Source organism: Populus nigra, chromosome 1, assembly GCF_951802175.1.
Source record: "Populus nigra chromosome 1, ddPopNigr1.1, whole genome shotgun sequence".
NCBI lineage: Eukaryota > Viridiplantae > Streptophyta > Magnoliopsida > Malpighiales > Salicaceae > Populus > Populus nigra.
In genome coordinates, this window is record NC_084852.1 from 16,937,244 (window position 1) to 16,960,762 (window position 23,519).

General features: G+C 34.9%; 4 protein-coding genes across 7 annotated transcripts; 2 read left to right on the forward strand and 2 right to left on the reverse strand.

Moving 5' to 3' along the window:
* LOC133671103 (heavy metal-associated isoprenylated plant protein 36-like) lies at window positions 1–1,145 on the forward strand. Its single transcript, XM_062091782.1, has 3 exons — window positions 1–51; window positions 138–216; window positions 478–1,145. Exons 1-3 carry the CDS (start codon window positions 1–3, stop codon window positions 1,143–1,145), a joined length of 798 nt encoding a protein of 265 aa, XP_061947766.1.
* Window positions 1,146–4,930: 3,785 nt separating this feature from the next.
* Window positions 4,931–7,290, forward strand: LOC133695029 (GRAS family protein RAM1-like). The gene is made up of 2 exons (XM_062116774.1): window positions 4,931–5,848; window positions 6,169–7,290. The coding sequence occupies exons 1-2, from the start codon at window positions 4,931–4,933 to the stop codon at window positions 7,288–7,290; spliced, it is 2,040 nt and encodes a 679-aa protein (XP_061972758.1).
* Window positions 7,291–8,307: 1,017 nt separating this feature from the next.
* LOC133685429 (membrane-anchored ubiquitin-fold protein 4) lies at window positions 8,308–12,215 on the reverse strand. Of its 4 annotated transcripts, none has more exons than XM_062106904.1 (4): window positions 11,948–12,215; window positions 11,661–11,866; window positions 8,963–9,133; window positions 8,308–8,630 (listed from the first exon to the last, which is right to left on the reverse strand). In XM_062106904.1, the coding sequence occupies exons 2-4, from the start codon at window positions 11,791–11,793 to the stop codon at window positions 8,554–8,556; spliced, it is 381 nt and encodes a 126-aa protein (XP_061962888.1). In that variant the 5' UTR covers window positions 11,794–11,866; window positions 11,948–12,215; the 3' UTR covers window positions 8,308–8,553. The 4 variants fall into 4 exon arrangements, with proteins under 4 accessions (XP_061962888.1, XP_061962887.1, XP_061962886.1 ...); XM_062106903.1 differs by having other exon boundaries at window positions 11,661–11,870; XM_062106902.1 differs by having other exon boundaries at window positions 11,661–11,875; window positions 11,948–12,214.
* Window positions 12,216–22,361: 10,146 nt separating this feature from the next.
* Window positions 22,362–23,055, reverse strand: LOC133702427 (glutaredoxin-C1-like). Its single transcript, XM_062126786.1, has one exon. It carries the CDS (start codon window positions 22,897–22,899, stop codon window positions 22,528–22,530), a length of 372 nt encoding a protein of 123 aa, XP_061982770.1. The 5' UTR covers window positions 22,900–23,055; the 3' UTR covers window positions 22,362–22,527.
* Between the last annotated feature and the right edge of the window lie 464 nt (window positions 23,056–23,519).

The window sequence follows — 23,519 nt, forward strand, 5'->3', positions numbered from 1 at the left end:
ATGGAAAAGAAAAATGCGTTTGCCCCTAAAATTCACCATGGCCATGCTCCGGTAACTATATGTGTTGTGCTGTAAAGGTTTTTTTTTGTGATCTCTTCCTTTTGTTTTCTCTGATAAGGTTTATTTTTTGCTTGCAGAGGTTTTATTTGAAAGTGAATATTCAGTGTTGTTCAGCCTGTCCTAGGAGGGCGAAGGAAAAGCTGGAGAAATTCTCTGGTTCTCTTTTGCACCCATTTCATTCCATATATTTCTTTTAGTAAAGAAACATGCTTTATTTCAATAAATATGAATGTAATATCTCTAGTATCAATAGCATGCTTGATGTTTTTATGGGCCATCATGGTCTCAGATAGTCTCATCAGCTTAGCCAAATGTATTTTTTTGCAAGTAAATAAGCAACTGGGTTTCCATTTTTTTACTAGTTCCTAGTAAAACTCATTGTTGTTTCTTCTTTTTATTTTGTTTTCCATTTGCCAGGAGTGCTTGCAATCACCATTGATACAGAAGAAGGTTTGGTAGCTGTTACAGGCACAGTAGACCCTCAAATAGTTATACAGAAATTTGCAAGGTGGGGCAAAAAAGCAGTGCTTTGCTCCCCTGAAAAGGACCCTGTCAAAGGAGACTCATCAGACTGTTCTTGCTGTGACGATGACTCCGATTCTGAATGCGACTGTGATCGAAATTACGATGAAAAGGTATCTAAAAGCCAGAATATTGGTACTAGTGGGGCCAAACCTCCAATTGTTTCTAGCACCAAAAAGAGAAAGAAACTTTGCTGGCTTTTGGGTTTGTTTAGTAAATTGCAGGATGCTGCTAAACCCAAATTGCCTCATGGTGCTCCTCCAGTTTTCAGGCCCAACAACACGCAGGCTCCTGGCAATGTGTTTTCTCTAGGAATGTCTACTATGCCTTACGGAGGTTCAAGACCACAGTTCCCACCATGTTGGGAGAGGCCACAGTATGGAAGTCAAATTCATGGACCAACTGTGTACGGAAGTCCAGCTATGCTACCATATCCACATTATATTCAGCCAACGTATCCACCACCACCAGTACTTCAGCCACCTGGTTTTTTTCAATCAAGACCTCCACCACAGTATAGGCCCATGATCCATTATTCCAGATATGAAGACAACCATGTTTAATTGGTCTACCGCTTGAGACAGCCTTGTTTCTTGTTTATGACCAAATTAGGACTACGAGCTTGGTAACAATGATATGTTTTGATTCCATTCTCCCTATTTGTTCAAAACTTTCTTCTTTTCATCTTGTTCATGCATGAATGTTATTATAATTAGTGTTTCTTGGTTAATATGGTGTAGGGTATTTTTTAATTAAAAAATATATTAAAATAGTTTTTTCAGATTTTTTTTAATATTTTACTTTAAAATGTTAAAATCATCGTAAATAACTATTGAAATTTACATTAATTTAATATTTTCCGGTAAAAACTAATTTGAAAAGTACTTTAAAAAAAAGTTATTGCAATGTCCAACATACATTAGTGTATATTTGATATTATGATAATTTTTACCGTTGTGATTTAAAAAAACAAATTAATTTTTTTTTATATAAATATAGCTTTTCTATAATCAAAATCCAAAATAATTTTTTTAGTAGAAATGATGCAAACCAAATTCCTTTAAGCCAATAATTGGGGCAAAAAGTAACCCCAACCACAAAAACAAAACGATGCTAAAACGGTATTTTACTTGTAAACACATCAAGACTAAACAGACCTCGTGGCAAACTTAAGTTTTTCAACTTAGCTAGAACTATTAATGGAGATTTCCAGTAATATAACAATAAAACTGTGAGAGATGCGTGCCTTGACTTAGCCATAGTTTTCTGCCAGTAATAGTCCAAAAGAAGATCATATACAATGAATGCTAGAAAGCTGTTTATTCAAGGCTTGGCTCTTGAACTCAGCTGCTCTTCATGCGGACATCATCATGTATGCGAAGAAACTAGCAAGACGACGGCTAATACATAGCTGTATAATTTGTTAATTCTTACGCATGGAAACAATTCGTGAAACAAATTAAATTTGTTTTGTTCCTCCGGGATCCTATCAACCAATTACAGACAGTCATTAACTACCTGCTCATTTGTTTTTCTCAAGAAAGAAATAAAGAGCTACAAGTTTCTCTTGCGCCTTAACGTTGAAATTCCAAGTTTTTGCTTGCACTAAAAACAGTGCATGACCTGGTCTAAAGAACAAGCTTCTGGGTTTTGTTTTTATTTTGAGAAGAAGCAATTCCTTTTCTGCACTTTCTTGAATTTTTTAGTGGTGGGATATACTGATATATTCCAGGGCTTCTTTGTCTGCACAAATTCCTCGCTCCTAAGTTTGGCTGTGAGTTCAGGACTAAGCTTCAGTGATCAGGATTAGGCTCAAGTAGGCCTGCATGCCTAGCCACTGTCAATGAGCTAAACTCTGCTAATGCATTCAAGACTTGAAAGTAAACAAAGCTGTACACGGCCAGATTGCAAAGACAGAAGCTATAATTTTTTGAAGGGTTGGATGATTTATTTCACTAAATATACGGAATTAAATTATTTAAAAAAAAAATAGAAAATTTTAAATTATAACCCTGTACAAGTTTTTCCCCAATTTGGGCCCCAAAAAATAAAATCTAGCTTCCTCACTGCTCACGGGGGCACAAAGGGCCATTGATCCTGGCTAGTTATTGTATTAGCCTAACTGCAATCTAGCTAGAAACTTTTGCATGGATGTGTAGCTGATCTTAAAGTTCTTTCAGGGCCACTGACATGAACTAAAGCCTGAACGTTTCTGGTTTGACTCTCTCTATGCACAGAAAAACTAAAAAAAAGAAGAAATTATTGTACATAACAGCCTTGTATATACCATGATTTAAAGGTTCAAGTAAAAGGGGATATACGCATAGATATTTCATCCTGGATTTATTAAATAATTTAGTTGTTGACAGATACAAGAGAAAGCTTTGTCAGCCAGATTGGACAAACACTCTTGTTCATTTACATTGTTAATGGAAATGTTTCCATGCCATGAGGCAAGTTTTTGATTGGCTAGATAGGAATGAGTGGGTGGAGCGTGATTCAAAATTGGCTTTATGTAATCTGTGATGGTTAAGCGGTGATGTTCAAGTATCGAGGTTGAAATCATATTTTTTAAGAATTAAAAAAAAAATAATTGTTTAAAAATATATTTTTAATATTTTTAAATAATTATTTTAATGTGTTAATATGAAAAATAATTTTTTAAAAATAAAAAATATAATTTTTATATATTTCTGAACGAAGAACATTTTAAATTATAATTTCTATCGTATTTTCCCACACCCCTTAAATGAAAAGGTTGTCTTACTTTAATTGTGAATATTCAAATTTTAAGTGCTTGGGTTGGTTTTGTGGTTAAAAAGGTTAATTTTTTTTTTAAATTCAGTATTTAAAAAATATATATATTTTTTTAAAATACATCAGATCAATGTAAATGTAAGTTTTTAAAATCATTTATAAAAATAATAATTTATTATAGTAAAATAGTGAACCAAAAATAGTTGTATTGTTATATATATAAAAGAAGATGCCGCCTAAGAGCAAAAGGGGTTAGGCCTAGGGACAAGCACTTCATTCCTTTGGCAAATCCAAGGCCTAGGCGGCGCCACCGACGACAACCTTGCCCGTGTCTCCTTTTTTGTCCTCTTTTCCCCCCTCCTTCCTCCTCTCCATCCACCCCATTTTCTTTTTTTTTTTTAATTCCTTTGGTTTTTGCCCGCCATTGTATATACTTAATCACATACTTCGCTCTTTGTAAAATCAATGGGACTTTGATTTTGTAAATTAGCAAAACTACCCCACCAATCCTAGCCACGATCCGCTCTAGCTTAGTATTGATTTTTCTTATAAGAAGAAGAGTCACTCCTTGATTTCGTTATTTATAATTAATTTCAGTGAAATGGGATTTTTTTTTATAATCGAATGATTTATGCTCTAACCCATTAAGATTGTATTAAGAGAGTTAATTAAACTTGCCATGTTAGAATATGTCGTCTAGTAAGACCGACTATAATACTCAATAGAAGCCTTAATGTCACAGTACTCATATAGTAAAAAGGATAAAGTTTTGTCTTGCAAAATCATAAAATAACATTTTGTTTTAATTATTATTTCTTGTAAATGTGTTGATGATGTGTGTGTGTAATGTCTAAGCCCTCCTCGCTAGTCTATAGTATAAAGAGACAAATGTAATTCTTTTTGTCACAATGCATATGGTAAAGTCCTTTTCAGAATATTGCATTGTTGAGGTCCTTGTCCGAATTGCCATTTTCAGTGGGCCCATATCCCTCCTTTTCTTTTCCAAAAAACAAAAATTAAAAAAAAAAAAAGAAGGGAAAATCGTGCCTCTCTTCATTATATATTATCACATATCTCCAATCAAGTATTGACTCCTCATTGTGCTTTCCAATTTAAGCTGTTACAGAATGAGAAAGGGTCCAATTATTCCAAACTCTCTTGTTGAGCTGGGCCGGCCCAAGAAAGTGGGGCCCCGCCGTGAAAATGTCATTTAGTGCAAGCACAAGCATTCCGCAGGGAGATGACAAATCAAGTCCCTAGAGAAAACTGCTAGGCTTTGGTTGATTACAGAGAGAGCTTTGTTAGGGGTGATAAAATTGGTGTCTTGAATCACTAACCTCCAACCACACGGCGTTGGATTAGCGTTTTGTCTCTGCCTCTCTTTCCCTTTCCGATACATACTGGACAAAGAGACAAACGCCAAATTCTGTCCAAATAAAAAGAGAAAAAACAGCCCACCTAGCTTTTCCCCTATAGCAACTCAAAGGGCTAGCTCTAGCTTCGTGTGAGAGAGCAGCATTGGAGAAACACCAAAAACCTCACTTTCGTTTTTTGTTTGAGCGAGGAATTGAGTGAAGTGTAGAGAGAAAAGATGATTAATGCTCTCTGTGGAAGCATGGGGTCTCTCAAGAGCGAGAACTCATGCAACAAGTTGCAACCAACTTCTCCTAATGAGTCATCGTCAGTCACTGAATCTAAAAACACTACCCAGTCTTTTGAATTTGAACAAAATAGCCTAACCCCAACAAGCCTAAACTTACCTGCAGTCAAATTTGAGTTGGATGGAGATGTTGAAGTCCAGTCACCTGATAGTTCCATGTGGGAGAGCTTTTTCACTGATAATTTTGACTCTGACTTCATGATCTCATCTCCAGTGAGGAACTTGCCATCGCCACAAACGTCAAGCTACAATCACAATTATGCTCATGCAATGCAAGGGCAGAGTCTTTCAGGCTGCTCTCCTCCTAGATATTTATCTCAGCTTGGAGCTGCTTTTAGTAGTATCCACAAAGGGAAGGGACAGAGTCCACTCCATAGAATGTGTAACTCTCCAAATAATCAATTCATGCAAGTTGAGAGCCTTTCTTTACCAGGTATTGAGGACTTCTTGGATGATTTTCAAAGAGATGGGTACGGAGAAGGATACCAACAACCACCTAAGATGTCAGGCAGCAGTGGAAGTTCAACACAGTTGTTTGATATGTCAACCATAGTTCCTGCAATGTTGGATTGCTTGACTATACAGAACCCCTCAAGGTTTTGTACTGGATCGGTGAGTGAAACATCATCAGGTTCACCAATGACACAGGAGAGCGATATTTTTCAGATGGGTTCTGTTGGAATTGCACCATCATCACAGCAACTATTACAGGAAAACCAGCAGCAGCCGCAGCCGCTGCCACAAAAAACAACACAACCACAGCCTCCACCAACAACCCAATCCCTGCAACAGCAACCACAGAGTCTTAACCATACCTTGATGGTATCTCTTCCTATTGGCTCTGAGCAGGTAATCTCACCCCCCCCCCCCCCCCAATCATCCAAAAATAATAGTAGAAAAGGATATCATTGCTTAACATGACAAGACAACAAATTGGATCTTCAAGAATCTATTTCACTTTTAAGTGAAAGGAGACAAAGGTAAAAACTGGAGGGTGAATATGAACGACAAAACTAAAGACGTTTTGTCTTGAACTACTTGAAGAACTATTGTAATTGGTTAGGGAATTATTGTACTATCTATTAATATTCAATGACTAGGAATTATATAAGCACATTTTCCTTCATTACACAATACAAATCTTAAGGTCATATATTTATTTTTTGCAGGAACAAGATAGTGGCCTCCAACTACTGAACCTCCTCCTTGCTTGTGCTGAGGCGGTATCCAATGAAGACTACATGCTAGCTAGAAGATATCTCCACCACCTGAATAGAGTCGTCAGCCCCCTTGGTGACTCCATGCAAAGAGTTGCGTCCTGTTTCACTGAGGCCCTAAGTGCTAGGCTGGCTGCAACCCTTACAACTAAACCTAGTACCTCCTCTTCAAAAGCCTTCTCTCCTTTCCCTCCAAACTCCATGGAGATTCTCAAAATTTACCAAATACTTTACCAAGCTTGCCCTTACGTAAAGTTTGCTCATTTCACTGCTAATCAAGCAATTTTTGAGGCCTTTGAAACTGAAGAACGTGTTCATGTTATTGACCTAGACATTCTTCAAGGCTATCAATGGCCAGCTTTCATGCAAGCCCTAGCTGCTAGACCTGGTGGCGCTCCATTCCTCCGAATAACTGGAGTTGGATCCTCTATGGAGAATGTTAGAGAGACCGGTCGGTGCTTGACAGAACTAGCTCATTCTCTTCATGTTCCATTTGAGTACCACCCAGTTGCTGAAGAACTTGTAGACCTTAAACCACACATGTTCAATAGAAGGGTTGGTGAGGCTCTTGCTGTTAACTCTGTTAACCGGCTCCACCGTGTCCCCGGGAATTGCCTGGGGAACCTATTAGCAATGATCCGTGACCAAGCGCCAAACATAGTAACAGTAGTTGAGCAAGAAGCAAGCCATAACGGACCATACTTCTTAGGTAGGTTCCTGGAGGCACTGCACTATTATTCAGCTATTTTTGACTCTTTGGATGCAACTTTTCCGCCAGATTCTTCACAAAGGGCAAAAGTGGAGCAGTACATATTTGCTCCAGAGATAAGGAACATAGTGGCATGTGAGGGAGCAGAGAGGTTTGAGAGACATGAGAGGCTTGAGAAATGGAGGAAGCTAATGGAAGGGAAAGGGTTTAAGGGGGTGCCATTGAGTGCAAATGCAGTGACTCAGTCCAAGATCTTATTGGGCTTGTATTCCTGTGATGGGTACAGGTTGACAGAGGACAAAGGCTGCTTGCTCTTGGGGTGGCAAGATAGAGCCATACTTGCTGCTTCTGCATGGAGATGCTGATCTTAATCAATCTTCTTTCCTTTTCACGTACGTGTATGTGCAAGCTCCTGTTATCCAGAGACTTTTTATATGTATTGTTTGTCTAAAGTAAATCCATACATGAAAAACAAGGTAGATGCCAAAGAATCAACTAAGGCCAAAAAAAGGGATAAGAGGAATGATCAATGATGTGTGTACTCTGTTTGTTTTATAGGGAAAAAGATCTTCTTTTTTTCTTTTTTCTTTTTTCTTTTTTCTTTTTTTTTTATTCGCTAGGATTAGGTCAAACACCATTTAATTCATTTATCTACTATTTCCTGTTTGAATAATGAGAAGATAATTGTTTTTATTGGATACAGCATCTGGACTCCAGAATATCATTCCCGCCCTAGATGGTGTGCCCATTGGACTATGCACACCTTCTCGAGATTGATGGGGAGATGAGGACGAATCCACTCCTTTCTTTAACAGATTTTATGTGGAAGCGAACGCTGACATGCATCCATCAGGCACCGCTGCTTAATTAAGATTGTGATGCCATCAACTTTGTATTTTAATGTCATTAATGCCATGATTATAACAAAAGTTATGGGGCACACAATCATTTCTCCCGTACATAATGACAATCAGCCAAACCCTTCTCTCTACCCCCACATGAGCTCTTCCTACAAGGTTGATTTCCATTCCCTTGTAAATGTGATTTGGTTATTTGTTTGAAGTATTTTTTTTATTAAAATAATATTTTTATTATTTTTTTAACATAAAAAAACATTAAAAAATAATTTAAAATAAAAAATATATATATATTCCAATTTTTTCCAATACAATTTTAAAAAACAAAAACAAACATATCTTCAACTAATAAGAAAACACGAGCTCTGCCCAAGCTTGATATTGCCTGGTCAGAAAATGCGCGTCTGATTCCTTACATGTGTTCACAAGCTGCGAGAGCAGAATTGAATGGTCTCACAAATAACAGCACATCGGAATTCAACCAGTGGCCAATTCAAGTCGTTCTACTTAATATAAGATTTCAGAGAAGATCAAACCCGTAAGCCTTGTATAAAATAAATATAAAATGAGAGTGCAGGCTTGCAGCTATAAAAATACATAAACACCCATTTATAGTGTAAATACATCACCAGCACACTGTTACACGGGGATGCCCTCAAACCAACATGTAGAGTGAGATGAGGGATGGCATCATTTTACAAGTTATTGTCTTCCCAGTAACTGATTTCCATCGCCATGAGATCCTAGGAACTTCAAGGCGACCTCACAAGCTTAAACCTTCAAGGAGCCCGACTCCCTTATAATATGGAACATGAACAGAAATTTTTTCTTGGGGCATCGTCTACCTTCTTCTCTGTTCAGACAAGCAAACAAAATAAGTTTGAACTTGTATAAAGCACATTGGAGGAGAGAGAAGGAAAAAAAAACTCTACCTACAGCTGTATCCTATTACAGATCGGAGTTTTCATCTGAATGAAAATCAAGATTTGATAACATCTTTTCATGACAATTTTAGCTGAATACTGTCTCAGAAGATGTTCTCAGAGGTGTTGTTCCTCAGAAGACATGAATATGTGTCTTCAACATAACAATATGGAAGCACACAAGAGTAGCAATTCGGAACAAAATTTTTACCGTGCATAAAGGCAACATATATTCATGTATTAAATACTAAAACTACCTGCTTTTGCTTTGGCTAAAGATGGCTGGACAACAACATGCATGGTAATGACCCCTTTTGGGAGGTCCCCAAAAGGAACCCTACACTGGCCAACGGTCTTGTTGTTTTCCAAGATTTTCCCGGCATTTATCAGTTTGACATCATTTGCTGCCTTCGGTGCAATTTTTTTATCTAAGACAAGTCAAAAGTTTTAGATCTGTAGTTAGAAAACAGAGATTAAGAACAATGTATCTCTTACTTGACAAAGTAGAATAAGTTAAATGCCAAAGAAAAAATGAATACTACTTGGTTCAAAGAAACCATATCATCCTAGTAAAAGGAAGAGGTTAACATTTTATTTAAAGGGGATATCCAATTTCTACAGAGCCTAAAAAATGAGGGGGGTGGGGGGTTTATAATTGTAACCACCATGAACTTGATCTTTAAGCATGTTTATCATCCACGCTTACAATTGAAAAGTCTACTCACCAATCAAATGGCAACATGAAAGATGCTTAGTGTATGGGTTTTCTGTCCAAAAGCACCTAACTAAAGGCAAGTATTACACTCAATGCAAAGCAAAGACAGAACCAAGTCAGACCTAGAATTGTGCTAACTATAGCAAAGAATGAAATGCTTCAGAGCACACAAGATTCCAATAATATATTCTATCCTCCCTAAAAACGTATGTTAATATAAAATAATAATAAGATATCAAAGCATAACTTTTCAAATCACTCATCATACCATCGTATCCTTATGAGAACGTTATTCTTCCTCTAAGGAGGGTAATTTTGGCAGAAATTAAAAATAAAAATAAAAATGAGTTACTTTTGAAATTATATTTTTTTTGTAGAACAGACTCTAATAAGGACACTGCCACACTGGAGGGCACAAGACACATCAAGGGAGAACATGAACTTGGTGCCAACTCAAGGTCATCATATTACATTTGTAAATCAGAAGATGCACATGAGGCACTCTATAGAACTTAAAGGCAGTTGACTGTAGCTGAAAGTCAAATTATATTTATCCACAAGTATGACACATGCACCCAATTTTGGTGTGTATAGAATTTCCCTGGGCATATCAAAATTTGGCAAACCAGCTCTAAGAGTAATTTATTCCATGCATGATATTTGCATTGGAGGATGATAATGAATTGTCCTCATCAATAATCAAGTCAGAAGTGCCACAGTTTCCTTTTTCTAATATGATTTGATTTGAAGAGATTAGAAAAATATTTGCAATTGGGTAACAAGCTTACTTCAAGAAAATATCAAAGAGGCTTAAACCCTGTCCTCACTAAGCGGTACCTTCAATATTAACAGTCGACATAAATCGATATAAAGAGTAGGGGAAGTTACGCATGCAAAGAAGAGCAGAAAAGAAAGAACCAATGCCTCTATACTTACATGGGATCCAATTATAATGGTCTAGTCAGAAAAGCACGGTGCAAGAAGAGGATTGGTAACAGCATAGTAAAACTTTGACGAAAGAGATGATCCAATATCATTGACATGATATTTCTAAGAGCATGATTATTGAATTCTCACTCAATGCTTGAGAAAAAGAGTCCTTTGCTTGGTGAGAAGAAGCGAGAAAATCTATTTCATAACTTGCATCAAAGTGAAGGTAGAAATAGCAAAGGATGCCAATCAAGAGTGGGACCTAAGGACATACAACCTTGTTTGTATACATGGTATGTATCTGATGTCCATCCACTAAATAACCACATAAGATTTTGCTCCATAGCTTTTAACAATGACCACATGTTACATATCAAGACAGCCTATATGTAACTGTTCCCCTGCCCCAATCAACCAAGATAAAATCAAGTAAACACAGCACCTATATATTGCCTAGAGAATGACTGGCGAACAATATTGTCTTGGTTTCCCATGCAAAAGAACAAAAAATCATATAGCACAATAACAATAAACAGTAGAAAATTAAGACAACATGTGTTGTCTAAAAGGATATTATCAGGGAAAAATTAACAAAATAAAAAGGTGCAAGTTCAAAATTAATTTCACAAAAGAAAATGCTACTCATTTGGGTCTCTACATCCAAAGCATCCTCGATCAACAGATGCTACATTTCAAACTAACAAGAATATACCAATGGGAACAGGCATATCTCATCAATATCTTAGTTGCCAGTGATAATTTCAGAAAAAACATAGCTAACTACCCATCCAGCCACAAAATAAATAAATCACCATACCAGAATACAACGCACTCATCAAAAACATCCTCGATCAACAGAAGCTACATTTTAAACTAACAAGAAAATACCAATGAGACCAGGCATATCTCATCGATATCTTAGTTGCCAGATATCTCATCGATATCTTAGTTGCCAGTGATAATTTCAGAAAAACATAGCTAACTACCCATCCAACCACAAAATAAATAAATCACCATTCCAAAAATACAATGCCCTCATCAAAGTGGAACCAGTTTGGTTCGCTTGCTAGATAAGCTATCCAATTTGCGAAATTAAACAACCATATAGCATAGCAAGGAATTGTTTCAACCCTTAGTAACCGAGGACTAAGCATATTACTGCAAAATGAATTAATTATTTCATCATTAGCAACGGAAATCACTGTAGCCTAAATTCTTCACACCAACTGTTCAAGCCATAATAACCAACCAGGCATATAAATATATATATATATATAAAGAAAGAAAGAAATTGAGCAGAGTAAACAGACCTTTAGGCCAGTCGGCGACGATTCTTTCTTTGAGCATAGCAACAGTGGATGCAGGTGAATACCTAAAAGGACCGATATCGGATCCATCATACAATCTAAACTTGAGCTCAACTAACTCCTCTTCTTCTGGCATTTCCACCACTTACCAGAACTCACCCTTCCCAATTTTCAATCACCAATCCTCTCCTTCTCTCCTCTCTCCCTACCTTCCTACACTATAATAATCCATCAACTAGATATTAACCAAAATCAACAATTATTTAAAATTAACAAATTAAAATACTCACCTGGAGGAGGACAAACAAGCAAATTCTTACTAGGGTTTATGAGCGCAAGCTGCGGGAGAAATTGATTGATATATAGAGATTATTAGGCCACAAATCTGAGTAGTCAAAATTGATTAATTAAGGAGTAGCTGCTCTCTCTTTTTTTTAATTTTCTTTTTTCTTCTTTCGTAAGGCCGATCGAGACTGCAGAGGGAGATTCTGAGTTGAGTTCGAAATTTAATGTCAGTGAAATTTTATTTATTTATTTATTGTTTTTTTTTTTTTGGGGGGGGGGGGGGGGGGCTTGTAAGAAAAGCTGAGTTCCGATCTCCTGTATCAAGTTTCTTTTTTCTCAACGTTCAGGGTGCTTATTTTACGTGGAGATTGTTTATTGGTAGTGTGAAAGAGTGAGAGTAGGCTTGGGTGTGTGTTATAATAGTACCTGAGGAATAACATGTTACCCTATTATTATTTTTCTTTTTTAAAACAATTTTTAAGTAAGTTATTTGCAAAATAATTTTTTTATATTATAATAACGAATATAAATGATAACGTTGGAATAAATAGATATATATTGAAAATTAACCAAAATAAATAGTGATTCAAAAACATTGTTTATTTATATTTATAGGTATTCTACATTGTAAAAGTATAATGATAATTTTGCTCTTTTCACCATGAATTATTGAATTGATTATTAAGATTATTGATATCTTTTCATAAGACTTATTAGCTATTGTTAAATTAATCAAGAACAAATAAGATATTTTGTATTTTTAAGCATAATAAAATAACCAGAATACTCTTTAGAACAATATAAACTAGCATACACGAGCTTTTTAGTATTTTTTTTCACATTGTTTTTTTCATCATTAGGTTAGCTAAAGGATAATTGATATTTTAATAAATATAATTATTATTAAAATACAAAAAGTAGCTGGCACATGTCATACTAGTGCCAGAATGTTAGAGGCGTGCGCATCTTTAATGCGGCGCATAGGACATCTTTCAAAGGCCAAACACCAGCTTCCGCTGAGTCATTAAAAACGTTGTGGTGTCTTCTTCTTTTTGGGATGATGTGTGATGGTGTTAGGGTGACAGTGCGATGCTGATGACCTGTTTTTTCTTCTTCTCGCACTTTTTTCTTTCCTCTTAAAAATTGAATTGGCCATGCAAAATTTTTAAATTGTCCTTGGATTTATTGAGATATCAAATTCGGTCTTTATTCTTTTTATTTTTTATTTTTGTTCTTCACTCTTTTGTAAAACTTTAATTTGTTTTCAATTTCATCATTCAATCACAATTTGTGATATGATATTTTTTCAAATTTAGTCCTTATTTTTTTATTCTTTATGTTAAATTAACCTTTTTTCTTTTATGTCTCACCCTTTAATAAGATATTTGTTTTTATTTTTTTTTTCAATTTTAATCTTATTCTTTTGATTGTTTATTTTTTTGTTTGAATCCTTCTATTAATTGATTTTTCTTTTCAAATTTACTCTTCAATCAAAAATAAATGTTTGTTTATAACCTGGTTCTTTAGGCTTCTCTAGTGCTTTAGGTTTCGGAACCTTAATCTCAATGCCCTTGATCATAACTTCCCCTCCTTTACATATTAACTTTTTCTTTGATATTTTCAAGACTGTAACATACCACAATGGTGGTCATTGTGCCTGCCCTTTTGTCATATACTAGATTGACTATCTGCACTTTGTTGCAGGCAATTTTAGGCTGCATGTAGATTATATACATACCAACAGTTTTATCTCTTACTATATTTGTCTAAAAAAAATATGTCATGTAAGCTTACTTAAAAGAATAGCAAATAGAACTGAAAGCCTAACTCATTTTATTAACATTTTAATAAACATAAACATTGTCATTGATGGATTAACAAGCAAACCATGCAAAACCATTATTATCATAGATCAATTTCTCGTTCTACCTTGCTTGCCTAAGTGTCTAAACATCAATTTGTTCTTCAATTCCTTTCTTTTCTCTTGCTTGGCCATCATTCTTTGTTGTATATTTAGTTGGGCTTTAGATTGTTGTTGAAGTATTAATTAGTTGTTAGTGTTGGATTCTTGACATATTTGTTTATTTTTGGCTTAATTGTTGTGTTAAGGATAATTGACAACATTTTTTAAGAATAATTTTGCTATGCAAGTTGTTTGCTTGTTAAAGTTGTTTGTTGCTGGTGATTTCATTATTGCTCTATTTCAATGTTATTGAAGTTTGTCCCAAAAACAATTAAATCCAGTAGCTTTTATATTTCGTTATGTTCTCTATTCTTTCATTGTTTAGTGCATGTGTAGTTTCATGTGATAAGTTTATCTTGCTAAATGACTTTTAAAATATTTTGTTTGCATGTTTTTTGTGTTTTGGTTCTGCTTAATCTTTTCGGCTTTCTCTTGGAGTTGGTTTGGATGTGTCTTCTTTATTTTTATGCAGCATAATATTTTTTTTTTGGATTTTTTTCTTTGGATGTTTAAATTCTTCTTGGTTTAATGTCTTTTGAGGTATGATTAGTGTCATAACCTAATTTTTTACCATTCTATTTTTATTATTATTATTTTATTTACTGAAAAGGATATAAAAAATGATGATGAAAAAAAATAATAATGATGAAAAGCAAGTAAAAGGAAATAAATGAAGAATGAGTTAAAATTTAGGTTAAAGGCAACATGATTGGAAGTTTTGGGGTTTAATTAAACTTTGGAATTAATCTAATTAATCCAATCAAGGGTTTAATTGGAGAATTGATAAGTTTTGAGACTTAATTGAGCTTGGAATTAATTTAATTAATCCAATTAAGGGTTTAATTGGAGAATTGATAAGTTTTGAGACTTAATTAAGCTTCGAATTAATTTAATTAATCCAATCAGGGGCTTAATTGGAGAATCGATAAGTTTTAGACTTAATTAAACTTTGGATTTAATTAAATTAATAAAATTAGGGACTTAATTGAAGAAAAAGCAAAGTTTGGGGTTAATTGGGGGCACGATTGCAAAACAGATTAAAGTCCGAGGATTAGTTTGTAAAAAGCACCGAAAAACAGGGGTCCAATTACAATTTATCCAGGGGCTTGATTACACGATTTCAGAACTTCAGTGACTAGATTGCAAATGGCCATTCCCATCACACAAACGACGTCGTTTCTAGAAATCAGCCGTCGCCTTCTTCGTCTCCTTCCACAGGAACGGTTTCTGCAGTAATGGCTTTGAAGCCGTTTCAATTGTAGAGATGCTTGGCATTCTCTGGTTATAAAGCCAGAGAAGATGAGAGAGCACCAGGGGGGAGAGGAAAAAAAAAGAGGAATCACAGGGGGGAAGGAACCACAGAACCGAGTGGGACTAAAAAGAAAAAAGAAAGAGCAGACTTTGGTTCCCCTGGTTTCTTCTCAAAGAAACAGAGGAGACGAACGAACAGGGAGGAAAAGGGCAGAACCGAGGGGACTAGAAGGGGGGAGAGACAAAAAAAAACAGGGGAAACTGAGAGAAGAGGAGACTTAGAACAGGAGAAAAAAAAAAGAGATCAGGAGAGCGACTGAGAACGGGGGGAAATACTGGGGGAAGACGAACAATAAAAAAACTCAGGGGAAGACAGGGGCAGGTTGAAGCAGAGGAAAGGGAAGGCAGAGTTCCTTCATAACTTCTGCAGCCGCAAATAACAAACGAACAGAAACATACCGGAGGGAGCACAGAAGATCAATAAAATACCAGAAGCACGGGAACAAACCATTCACAGAATAACAAGAACGAAGAAGAAAGAAGGAGAAAAGCGTTCAGCAGGCCAGTCTTCCTTACGTTTTCGTTTTCAAAGTTACCAGAGAGACAAGAAACCAAGACCAGGAGAGAAAGCAAAGGAGGACAGAAGGGAAGAACGGGGCGTTGCCTAACCAGTGCACCAATCACCCACAGCTTCGTCTTCGTCATCAAGCACCAGACCAGGTAAGTTCATCCTTTCCCATTCTGCAATTTAATTCATTAGACATGGTAGCTTTGAATTATAATTAACCCTTTTACTGCACCGCACGCGTCATGCGTGCTGTTGTTTTGTCCAGCCGGGCCACTGGTTTGGGCCAGTGGCCGGGCTGGGTCTAGCCCAGCCCATGTGGGCTGAGTTAGACCCGGCCAAAAAAATAAAAAATAAAAAAATAAAAAAAAACAGAAAAGTAAAAATGGTAGAAAAAATAAAAAAAATGTGTATGCATAAATAAAAATAATATAAATTTATTGATAAATTCACTGACGTCAGAGTCAGGAATACAAATACCGGTTTAAATTTATATTATTTTTATTCATTGTATTTTATTTTATTTAGCTAGAAAATAAAAAAAATATATGTGCATGCGTAAAAAATAATTTTTTCTTTTATGTGAATATTCACTAGCGCCAGAGTCAGGAATATTATAAGCAAGTTATCATAGCATAAACTAATAAATATTTAGCAATTTGAGACAAAACTAGCAATGCAGTCTGCCTCAGGTAGAACGTTTAATGGGTGATAATATCTTCCCTTTTACGTAACCAATCCCGAGCCATAGAATCTCTGATGACCAGTTAGGGTTCCTAGTGACCGTAATACTAGGTGACGACTCCTTAAACAAGATATTTTTCCCCTAAAAGAACAAGATTCCAGAAATTTGTTCTTTAACATAAAAGAATTAATTTTAGGGCCGCCACGATGTTGGGTGCGACAATTGGTTCATTTTTTTTTCAAACAAATTGAATAATTTTGTTGTTCCATTGGTCTTTACATGATAGGTTAGCTCTAATATTCTTATCATAGATGGGATGGCTTTAAACACTTTTTTTTCAATCTTTGCAATGTTGACAGTTGCTTATAGCTAGGATATGAGAGGTTGGGTTTTATATGTTTCCTCTGTCGAGTCTAGGAAATGGTGTTCTTATCATAGATAATTTCTTTATTTTACTTTGTATAAAATCTAAATGGCAAACAATCTCAACATATTAGGCTATATAAATGAAAGAAATAATCATGAGAAGAACAAATATAAATGCAAGTCATATTTTATACAAAACAAATATAAATACAAGGCTAGCCGAATGCCAGCTAACCTAAAACTAATTGGGCAATCATGAGGAGCCAAAAGGGCAAAAAGCTTATAAAAAAAATAAAAACTTGGCTAACCTGTAGATTAAAGGAGAAGCTCTACTTCCAAGCTTCAACGGTCAACAAACAAATACTAATAGTTTCTTGCAAATATGTTTTTTTTAAGATAATAAAATATCATATCAGAAAAATGAGCAAAAAAAAAATAAGGAGCTCATAAAAAAAATGAAGACTTGGCTAACCTGTAGATTGAAAGAGAAGCTCTTCTTTCCAAGCCTCAGCAAGCAACAAACCAATGATGTTGGTTTGCTGCTGAACTTATTTTTTTTTTTTAAAAGGTAAAAAAGCATGATATTAGACGAATGAGCAAGGACTAACAATAATTGTTAAGTAGAGCATAAACTAAAAAAACCTGTTAAAAGTTAACGAACAACAAGAACACCTAGCTAGAGAGTTGAAATGCAAGGAGACAAAAACAAGAAAAGAAGTGTATGAAAAAAGATTAGTCTTAGCTAACTGGAAGAGGAAAGGAGAAGCTTTGCACTACAACCCTCAATAGATAACCAATAAATGCTGACAAATTATTGCAACAACAAAAAAAGCAAATTAGCATTATAACATATGAATAAGTAAAGGCTAAAACTAGCAAACAAAATAGAAGATATTGTTGTGCCTGAAAATAAAAAAAAAACATAAGAAAAAACCAACAAGATTAAAGGTTCAAAATGCAGATAGAAAAATCAATTTCAAAGTAATCCCAAAATTGCAAAAAACATGGCAAAGAGGGTTCCCATCTTTTCTACAACAAAGGAAAAGGATAAAAAAAATATGTAAACCCCTCGCAAAATAATAACCCCTTAATTGCAATAACTCTTGGAAAAATACATTAGTGATCAATGTTAGAACCCAACACTCTTTTAAAAATTTTAAATTTTTTTAAATTTTAAATTAATTTTTTTAGTAATTTTAAATTATTTTAATATACTGATTTTAAAAATATTTTTTTAAAAAAAATAATTTAATATATTTTTAAATAAAAATAATTTTAAAAAAAATATATACCCAAGCTAAAGCTTTTCTCTTAAGGCCCATTTAATACTAAAATTTAGAAAAGAAGCACAAAAAAGTTTATATAATTTCCTGCAAGGGTTTCGATATAAACTCAAAGGACAAAGCCATGTCAGCAGACATCCAAATAAAAATGCATGGAAATACCACAAAACCCACATACCAATGACAATGAAACCACAGAACAAGTAAAACCCAATTGTAGTCAACTCCTAACAGAACAACAACAGGAAGAATAAAAAAAAACAAACTTGAAAGCTAACCAGAATATCATTCACCAACTGAATGTTAACCTATCATATAAACACCCAGCCTGTAACAGTGAGTGTGTATTTAATGCACTATGATGACATGTCCACTAACCCATATAACAAAAGAGCCATACCCTTGAAAAAGAAAGTCTAAAGACAATATATAAGTCTCAAATGAAAGAAGAGTCAAGCCACGAACAACAAACATCAACAAATTCTCCTCCCCATCTCTGATGCACCAAAGCCACATGTATAAGAAGACGACATGCCTAGAAGATAACAACACATGCATGGAAAAAAGATCATCAACCAAAATGATAAGGAAGCGAGTGAGAAGACAACAAATTGAGCACCTAAACCAAGAGAAAATTGAATCCATAATATACCCATACACACGCCATAGTGAAGCAAGAAATGAAAAGAAGATGAAGCCTAATTTTTAACTGAAAACAACGTTACATTGAAGCGTGTAAAAAGTAAAAGTTTTATTTTTTTTAATATGCATATAAGAGCCTCAAGCTAGTTTTTTTTTTTATAATGTTCAGGGCAATCCAGCTATCGAGTTCAACACACCAATTATTTTTTAGAGCCTCTGAAGCCAACAAGCCAGTTATTTCTTATAACATCCACGTGAGAGCCCAACATATAAATTATTCTTTAGAGCCTCAAGCCACCAACCCAACTATTTTTTATAATATGCATTTGAGAGTATACAATGTTCATCATTGAAAGAGCCCAGCACACCAATTATTTTTTAGAGCTCAACAGACCAATCACACATGAGATCCTAGCACGCCCATTATCTTTCCCAACATGCATTTCAGAATAAAAAATACTACAATTAACAGTCATGCACTTGAGAATACATAGTGCAGTTTTTTATACAATGCACAATATACAATGTTTCATCAATGAAAAAGCCTAACACATTAATTAATTTTTTTGAAAGAGCTTGACACACTAATTATTATTTTTTATTGTTTAGAGCCTTTCACACACCAATTACATGTGAGATCCTAGCACACTAATTATCTTTCCCAACATACAGTAGATAATAAACTCAAATAGTACACTCTATAGTGAAATTACACATAATTCACTAATGAGATGTAGTTTTTTTTTTAAATTTGGTTATGAATTTCTCTTATTCACAATCAACAAAAACAACTTAGCCACTTTTCTTTAAAAACAACTAAAACTAAGTTATAATACATGGAGAAAGAGGCATAGATGAAGGATTCTATACAATACTTTCTTGATTTGTTTGTGGCATTTCTCACATTCAAGCTCAACCTTGATCATCATTGTTGTGACTTTCTGCTATAGTAGTATATAAAAACAAGAACTTAATCATCAGCCTCATTTAAAAAAATAAATTAAAATGTGATTAAAATATCATTCTTTTATTTTTTTTGGATTGAGCTTTATAATTTTTCCAGATAAGATGTTTATGGTCTAATAATATGAGCTATGAGTTTGGAAAGTTAACGCTATTGATTTTTTTTATTTTTTTATCAAGTTATTTTGATTTCATGATCTTGATTGCGGGTTGACAGGTTAACATGAATTGACTTGACTTTTATTACCCGAGTTATAAGTTTGTTATGTTAATTTGAGTTGAGTCAAACCTTTTTTTGTCCTTATTTTACCCAATTTCATCCTTCAATGTGTAATGGGCTAAAAATTGAGCTACATTGTTTGCTCTCCTTTAGGAAAAAAAAATATTCTCATGTTATTGTAATTATTTTTAAAAATATTAGTTTATCTGTTATCATTGTCTATTTTTTTCTATCATTTAGTTAAAATAAAATCAACCTATTTGATCTAGTCAAGTCTATGATCCGAGTTCTAGATTTAATAGCACGGGTCTATAAATTGTCAAATCTATACAACATCCATTACTATTTAATAATTAATGAAATTAGTTTTCTCTGGACAAATATTAATATTAACTAATTTAGAAAAAAATCATTTGTAAATATTTGAATTATTTGTTAAGTAAAAGTGATTCAAATAAATATTGATTGTCAGGTTATTCATCAATATTCAGTAAATAAATATATACCTGCATTAAAAAAGAAAGTTGATTGCCTACAAATTTATCATTAGATTTCGGAAGGTGAAATAAACACAAAATATAAGTTCTCATGGTTTTATTAATCAATAATATATATACAGTAGTTATTTTTTTAATACAACAAATCTATCGTATATCATTTAAGAGAATTATATTTTATCATTTATGTATTATTATATGAAATTCTAAGAAATTTTTATTTGTAAAATATTTTTAATTATTATAATATTAATAGCCAATTGACGAAGCTAAATTTAAATGTGAACAAATTCACATAATGAATGATAAAGAAGAAGAAGACGAAGAAGGATGTACTGTAACTAGGCTAGGTCTGGTGTCCTTGTTGGATTCTGAAGAGGACGGTACTCTTCTATGGAAGTTTTTGAAAGCCCATTTTAACGGGCTAAAGAAAAATCCTTTTCCTTTCCCGTCGTTCCATTTCTCTCTTCTTAAATGAAATTACAAAGCTTTGATGACTGTGCATTTGATCTTTTGAGTGAAGAAGTGACAAGGGAATTAGTGAAAAATCAGTATCTTACTGCTAGCAAAATCAGCCATGGCGATACCTTAGGGACCGAAAGGCCATGACCTCCCCTAATCGATTCGTTAAATAGATACGATAAAGATGCTGGTTCTTCACAGGATCAGCACATATATTCACTCTTTCTGCCGCTTCTTCCTTTGCCTCTTCGATGTCCTAAGGGCTACTGGCTAGAGAGAATAGAAGGAGGTGGTGGTGCGGCGGGGCGGCGGGGGCTATAATCACTTATTAACATCCTTAAATATCATATTGCACTCAATCTGGTAAGGATTACCCGACCAGTATATTTTGCATCTATATATAGAGGATGTTTTCAGATTAATTAACAGGTTAATTCATCTCCATTTTTAAAGACCACCTTGTTATAATGGAAAAATAAATTAATAGGTTTTTCTTTTATAAATTTTGGATTTTTAGTTTTTACAATGGATAGCAGTGGCCGTACTTGGCTGGGCTAACCTAACCATTCAAGGGCTCTCCCAGGTCGAGATGTCAGGAGTACGGATGAGCATATCTCTCTCCCCCTTGAAAGATTCAGAAACACAAATGAAATTCTTACATTATCCAAGATTCGACCGACCACCCCAATGGTTCCTTCATTACGCCACCGTGTTTACCGCCCTGCCAGCAACCGTACACGGCGTCTAGGATTAGCCACGTCATTGCCAATCTCACACAGTGTCAAACCAAATTTATCTTCAGTGGACCCTAATTAAGTGTACGGAAATAAAAATCAGTTGGTGAAGATAGTTCTTCGGGCTCCATTTTTATACCCTTTTGTCACTCCCAACTTCCACTTCTATTGTGTGCCCCACCGGGGTAAAAGGCACCTTTGGATCAAGTTAAATCATGTACCCTGATGATCGACCATAAAAAATTCATGTCCTCTGAAAAACAAAAGGGCGGGCCCCTGACACTATCAACGGTCAATGAAAGAGCTGTAGCAGCCAGTACGGTGATCAGAGAATAGATGATCACCACCATCCCCACCACCGAAAGAAAAGAACCTTTCAACGTGGGGTTTTAATCAGGCGAGTTTCCCGGCTCAAATCCGGGAACGGGTCTTTTTACGGCGCAGTAGGAACAATTATAAACCAGGTTCTTACTTTTTGGGGGAGACCCCCACCAAGCATGGTGAAAAGAAGCTGTGGTCAAATTAACTGTTGTTAACTGGAGAGAAGAAAAAAGACGCAGCAGTTGTATGTCCGATCAAATTGCAAAGAAAGAAGAAGCGAAGGATTAATTGACTTTAAAGTAAGGAACACAAGTAGTTTTTTTTTTTTTTTTTTGCATTTTTCTATACAGAGGAGGGAGCAATTACATTTCTTTCTTGAGACCAAGATGAGCGGGAAACATACAAAGCAAACCAAAAGACCCACAGATTAAAAAAATAAAATGTGGGTTAAGAAAAAGGAAAAAACATTAAAAGCAGAAATTAAGACATTTGATGATAATTAGTAGTGGTCATTAGTGTATCCAAAATGGAGGAGACCCTCAAAACGTACGCCACTCCTCTTCCCCTGCTTTCTTTAATTTGCTACTATACGTGAAGTCATTTCCTTTAAAATACGAAGAGAGTAAGCATCAATTAAAGCCAAAGAGCACCGGCTTCCTTGAGAAGAGGGACAAGAGTACCGTTAATATGAGAAGCCATGACTCTATCCATGGCACCCACAAGCTTGCCACCGATGAAAACAACAGGAACAGCAGAGGAGCTACCGAGAAGCCTCATGAGAGCCTTCTCCATTTCTTTACCTCTTGGGTCCTCATCCAGCTCGTACACTGTTGGGTTCACTCCCATGCCACAAAAGAGCCTCTTTATAGCATGGCACATGCAACATGAGCTTATGCTAAAGATCACCACTGCATTCTCTGAGGCTAGCCTTCCTATGCGTTCCAATGGGTCACCAAGGTTGGTTCTTGCTGGCATGTAAGACCCCCATGACTCGGTTTGATACATTTTGAAAGCAAGAAAGTGTATCAAGAAACAATATTGAGAACTGTTGCTTTGGAGTATTGGATGTGTTAAGCACTGAGAGCTTTGGTGAGATATGAAGGAAGGGTTTCGGTGCTATTTATAGAGGAGACAGTGGAGGCCCTGGAGGGTAGAAGCTAACGAGTACTGCAACGGAATTAGTGTGTGTAAGGACTAAGCAGAATTAATGCTTTATTTTTTGAAGGGAAGAGTTTTTTTTTTTTTTGTAATGATAAAGTTGGTCTGTCATGTAGTCGTCAGCGACTCGACGCATGCTAAAGAGAGAGATTGTCTAGAGCAATGTAGCTTCAGGGGGTCTTCGGTGTTAAGGTCGCTTTAGCATGATTTTTTAAAAAGTTAATATATTAATTTTTTTTATAAAAAACACTTTAAAAAAAATATTTACTATTATCAATAATCTGTGTCACCTTACACTTCAATAACCACTCAAAACATTTTCCACCCTTAAGAATTAGGAAAAAAAATTAAATTAAATTAAATTAATTTGAATAGAATAGAAATAAGTGGAATTGTATCTAGTCAAATTAGTTAATTTTTTTCAATCATATGCTACATCTCAAAGGCATTTGTGTAGACTAAGATTA

What these genes read in the sequence shown, in the direction of transcription:
- LOC133671103 (XM_062091782.1), top strand. Translation starts at nt 1, where the DNA reads ATGGAAAAGAAAAATGCGTTTGCCCCTAAAATTCACCATGGCCATGCT. An exon ending in TTCACCATGGCCATGCTCCG is followed by an intron (nt 52 to 137) that starts GTAACTATATGT and finishes TTTTGCTTGCAG; the next exon opens with AGGTTTTATTTGAAAGTGAA. An exon ending in AAAGCTGGAGAAATTCTCTG is followed by an intron (nt 217 to 477) that starts GTTCTCTTTTGC and finishes TCCATTTGCCAG; the next exon opens with GAGTGCTTGCAATCACCATT.
- LOC133695029 (XM_062116774.1), top strand. Translation starts at nt 4,931, where the DNA reads ATGATTAATGCTCTCTGTGGAAGCATGGGGTCTCTCAAGAGCGAGAAC. An exon ending in TTCCTATTGGCTCTGAGCAG is followed by an intron (nt 5,849 to 6,168) that starts GTAATCTCACCC and finishes TATTTTTTGCAG; the next exon opens with GAACAAGATAGTGGCCTCCA.
- LOC133685429 (XM_062106904.1), bottom strand. Translation starts at nt 11,793, where the DNA reads ATGCCAGAAGAAGAGGAGTTAGTTGAGCTCAAGTTTAGATTGTATGAT. An exon ending in CGTCGCCGACTGGCCTAAAG is followed by an intron (nt 9,134 to 11,660) that starts GTCTGTTTACTC and finishes GACTTGTCTTAG; the next exon opens with ATAAAAAAATTGCACCGAAG. An exon ending in TTTAGCCAAAGCAAAAGCAG is followed by an intron (nt 8,631 to 8,962) that starts GTAGTTTTAGTA and finishes TGAACAGAGAAG; the next exon opens with AAGGTAGACGATGCCCCAAG.
- LOC133702427 (XM_062126786.1), bottom strand. Translation starts at nt 22,899, where the DNA reads ATGTATCAAACCGAGTCATGGGGGTCTTACATGCCAGCAAGAACCAAC.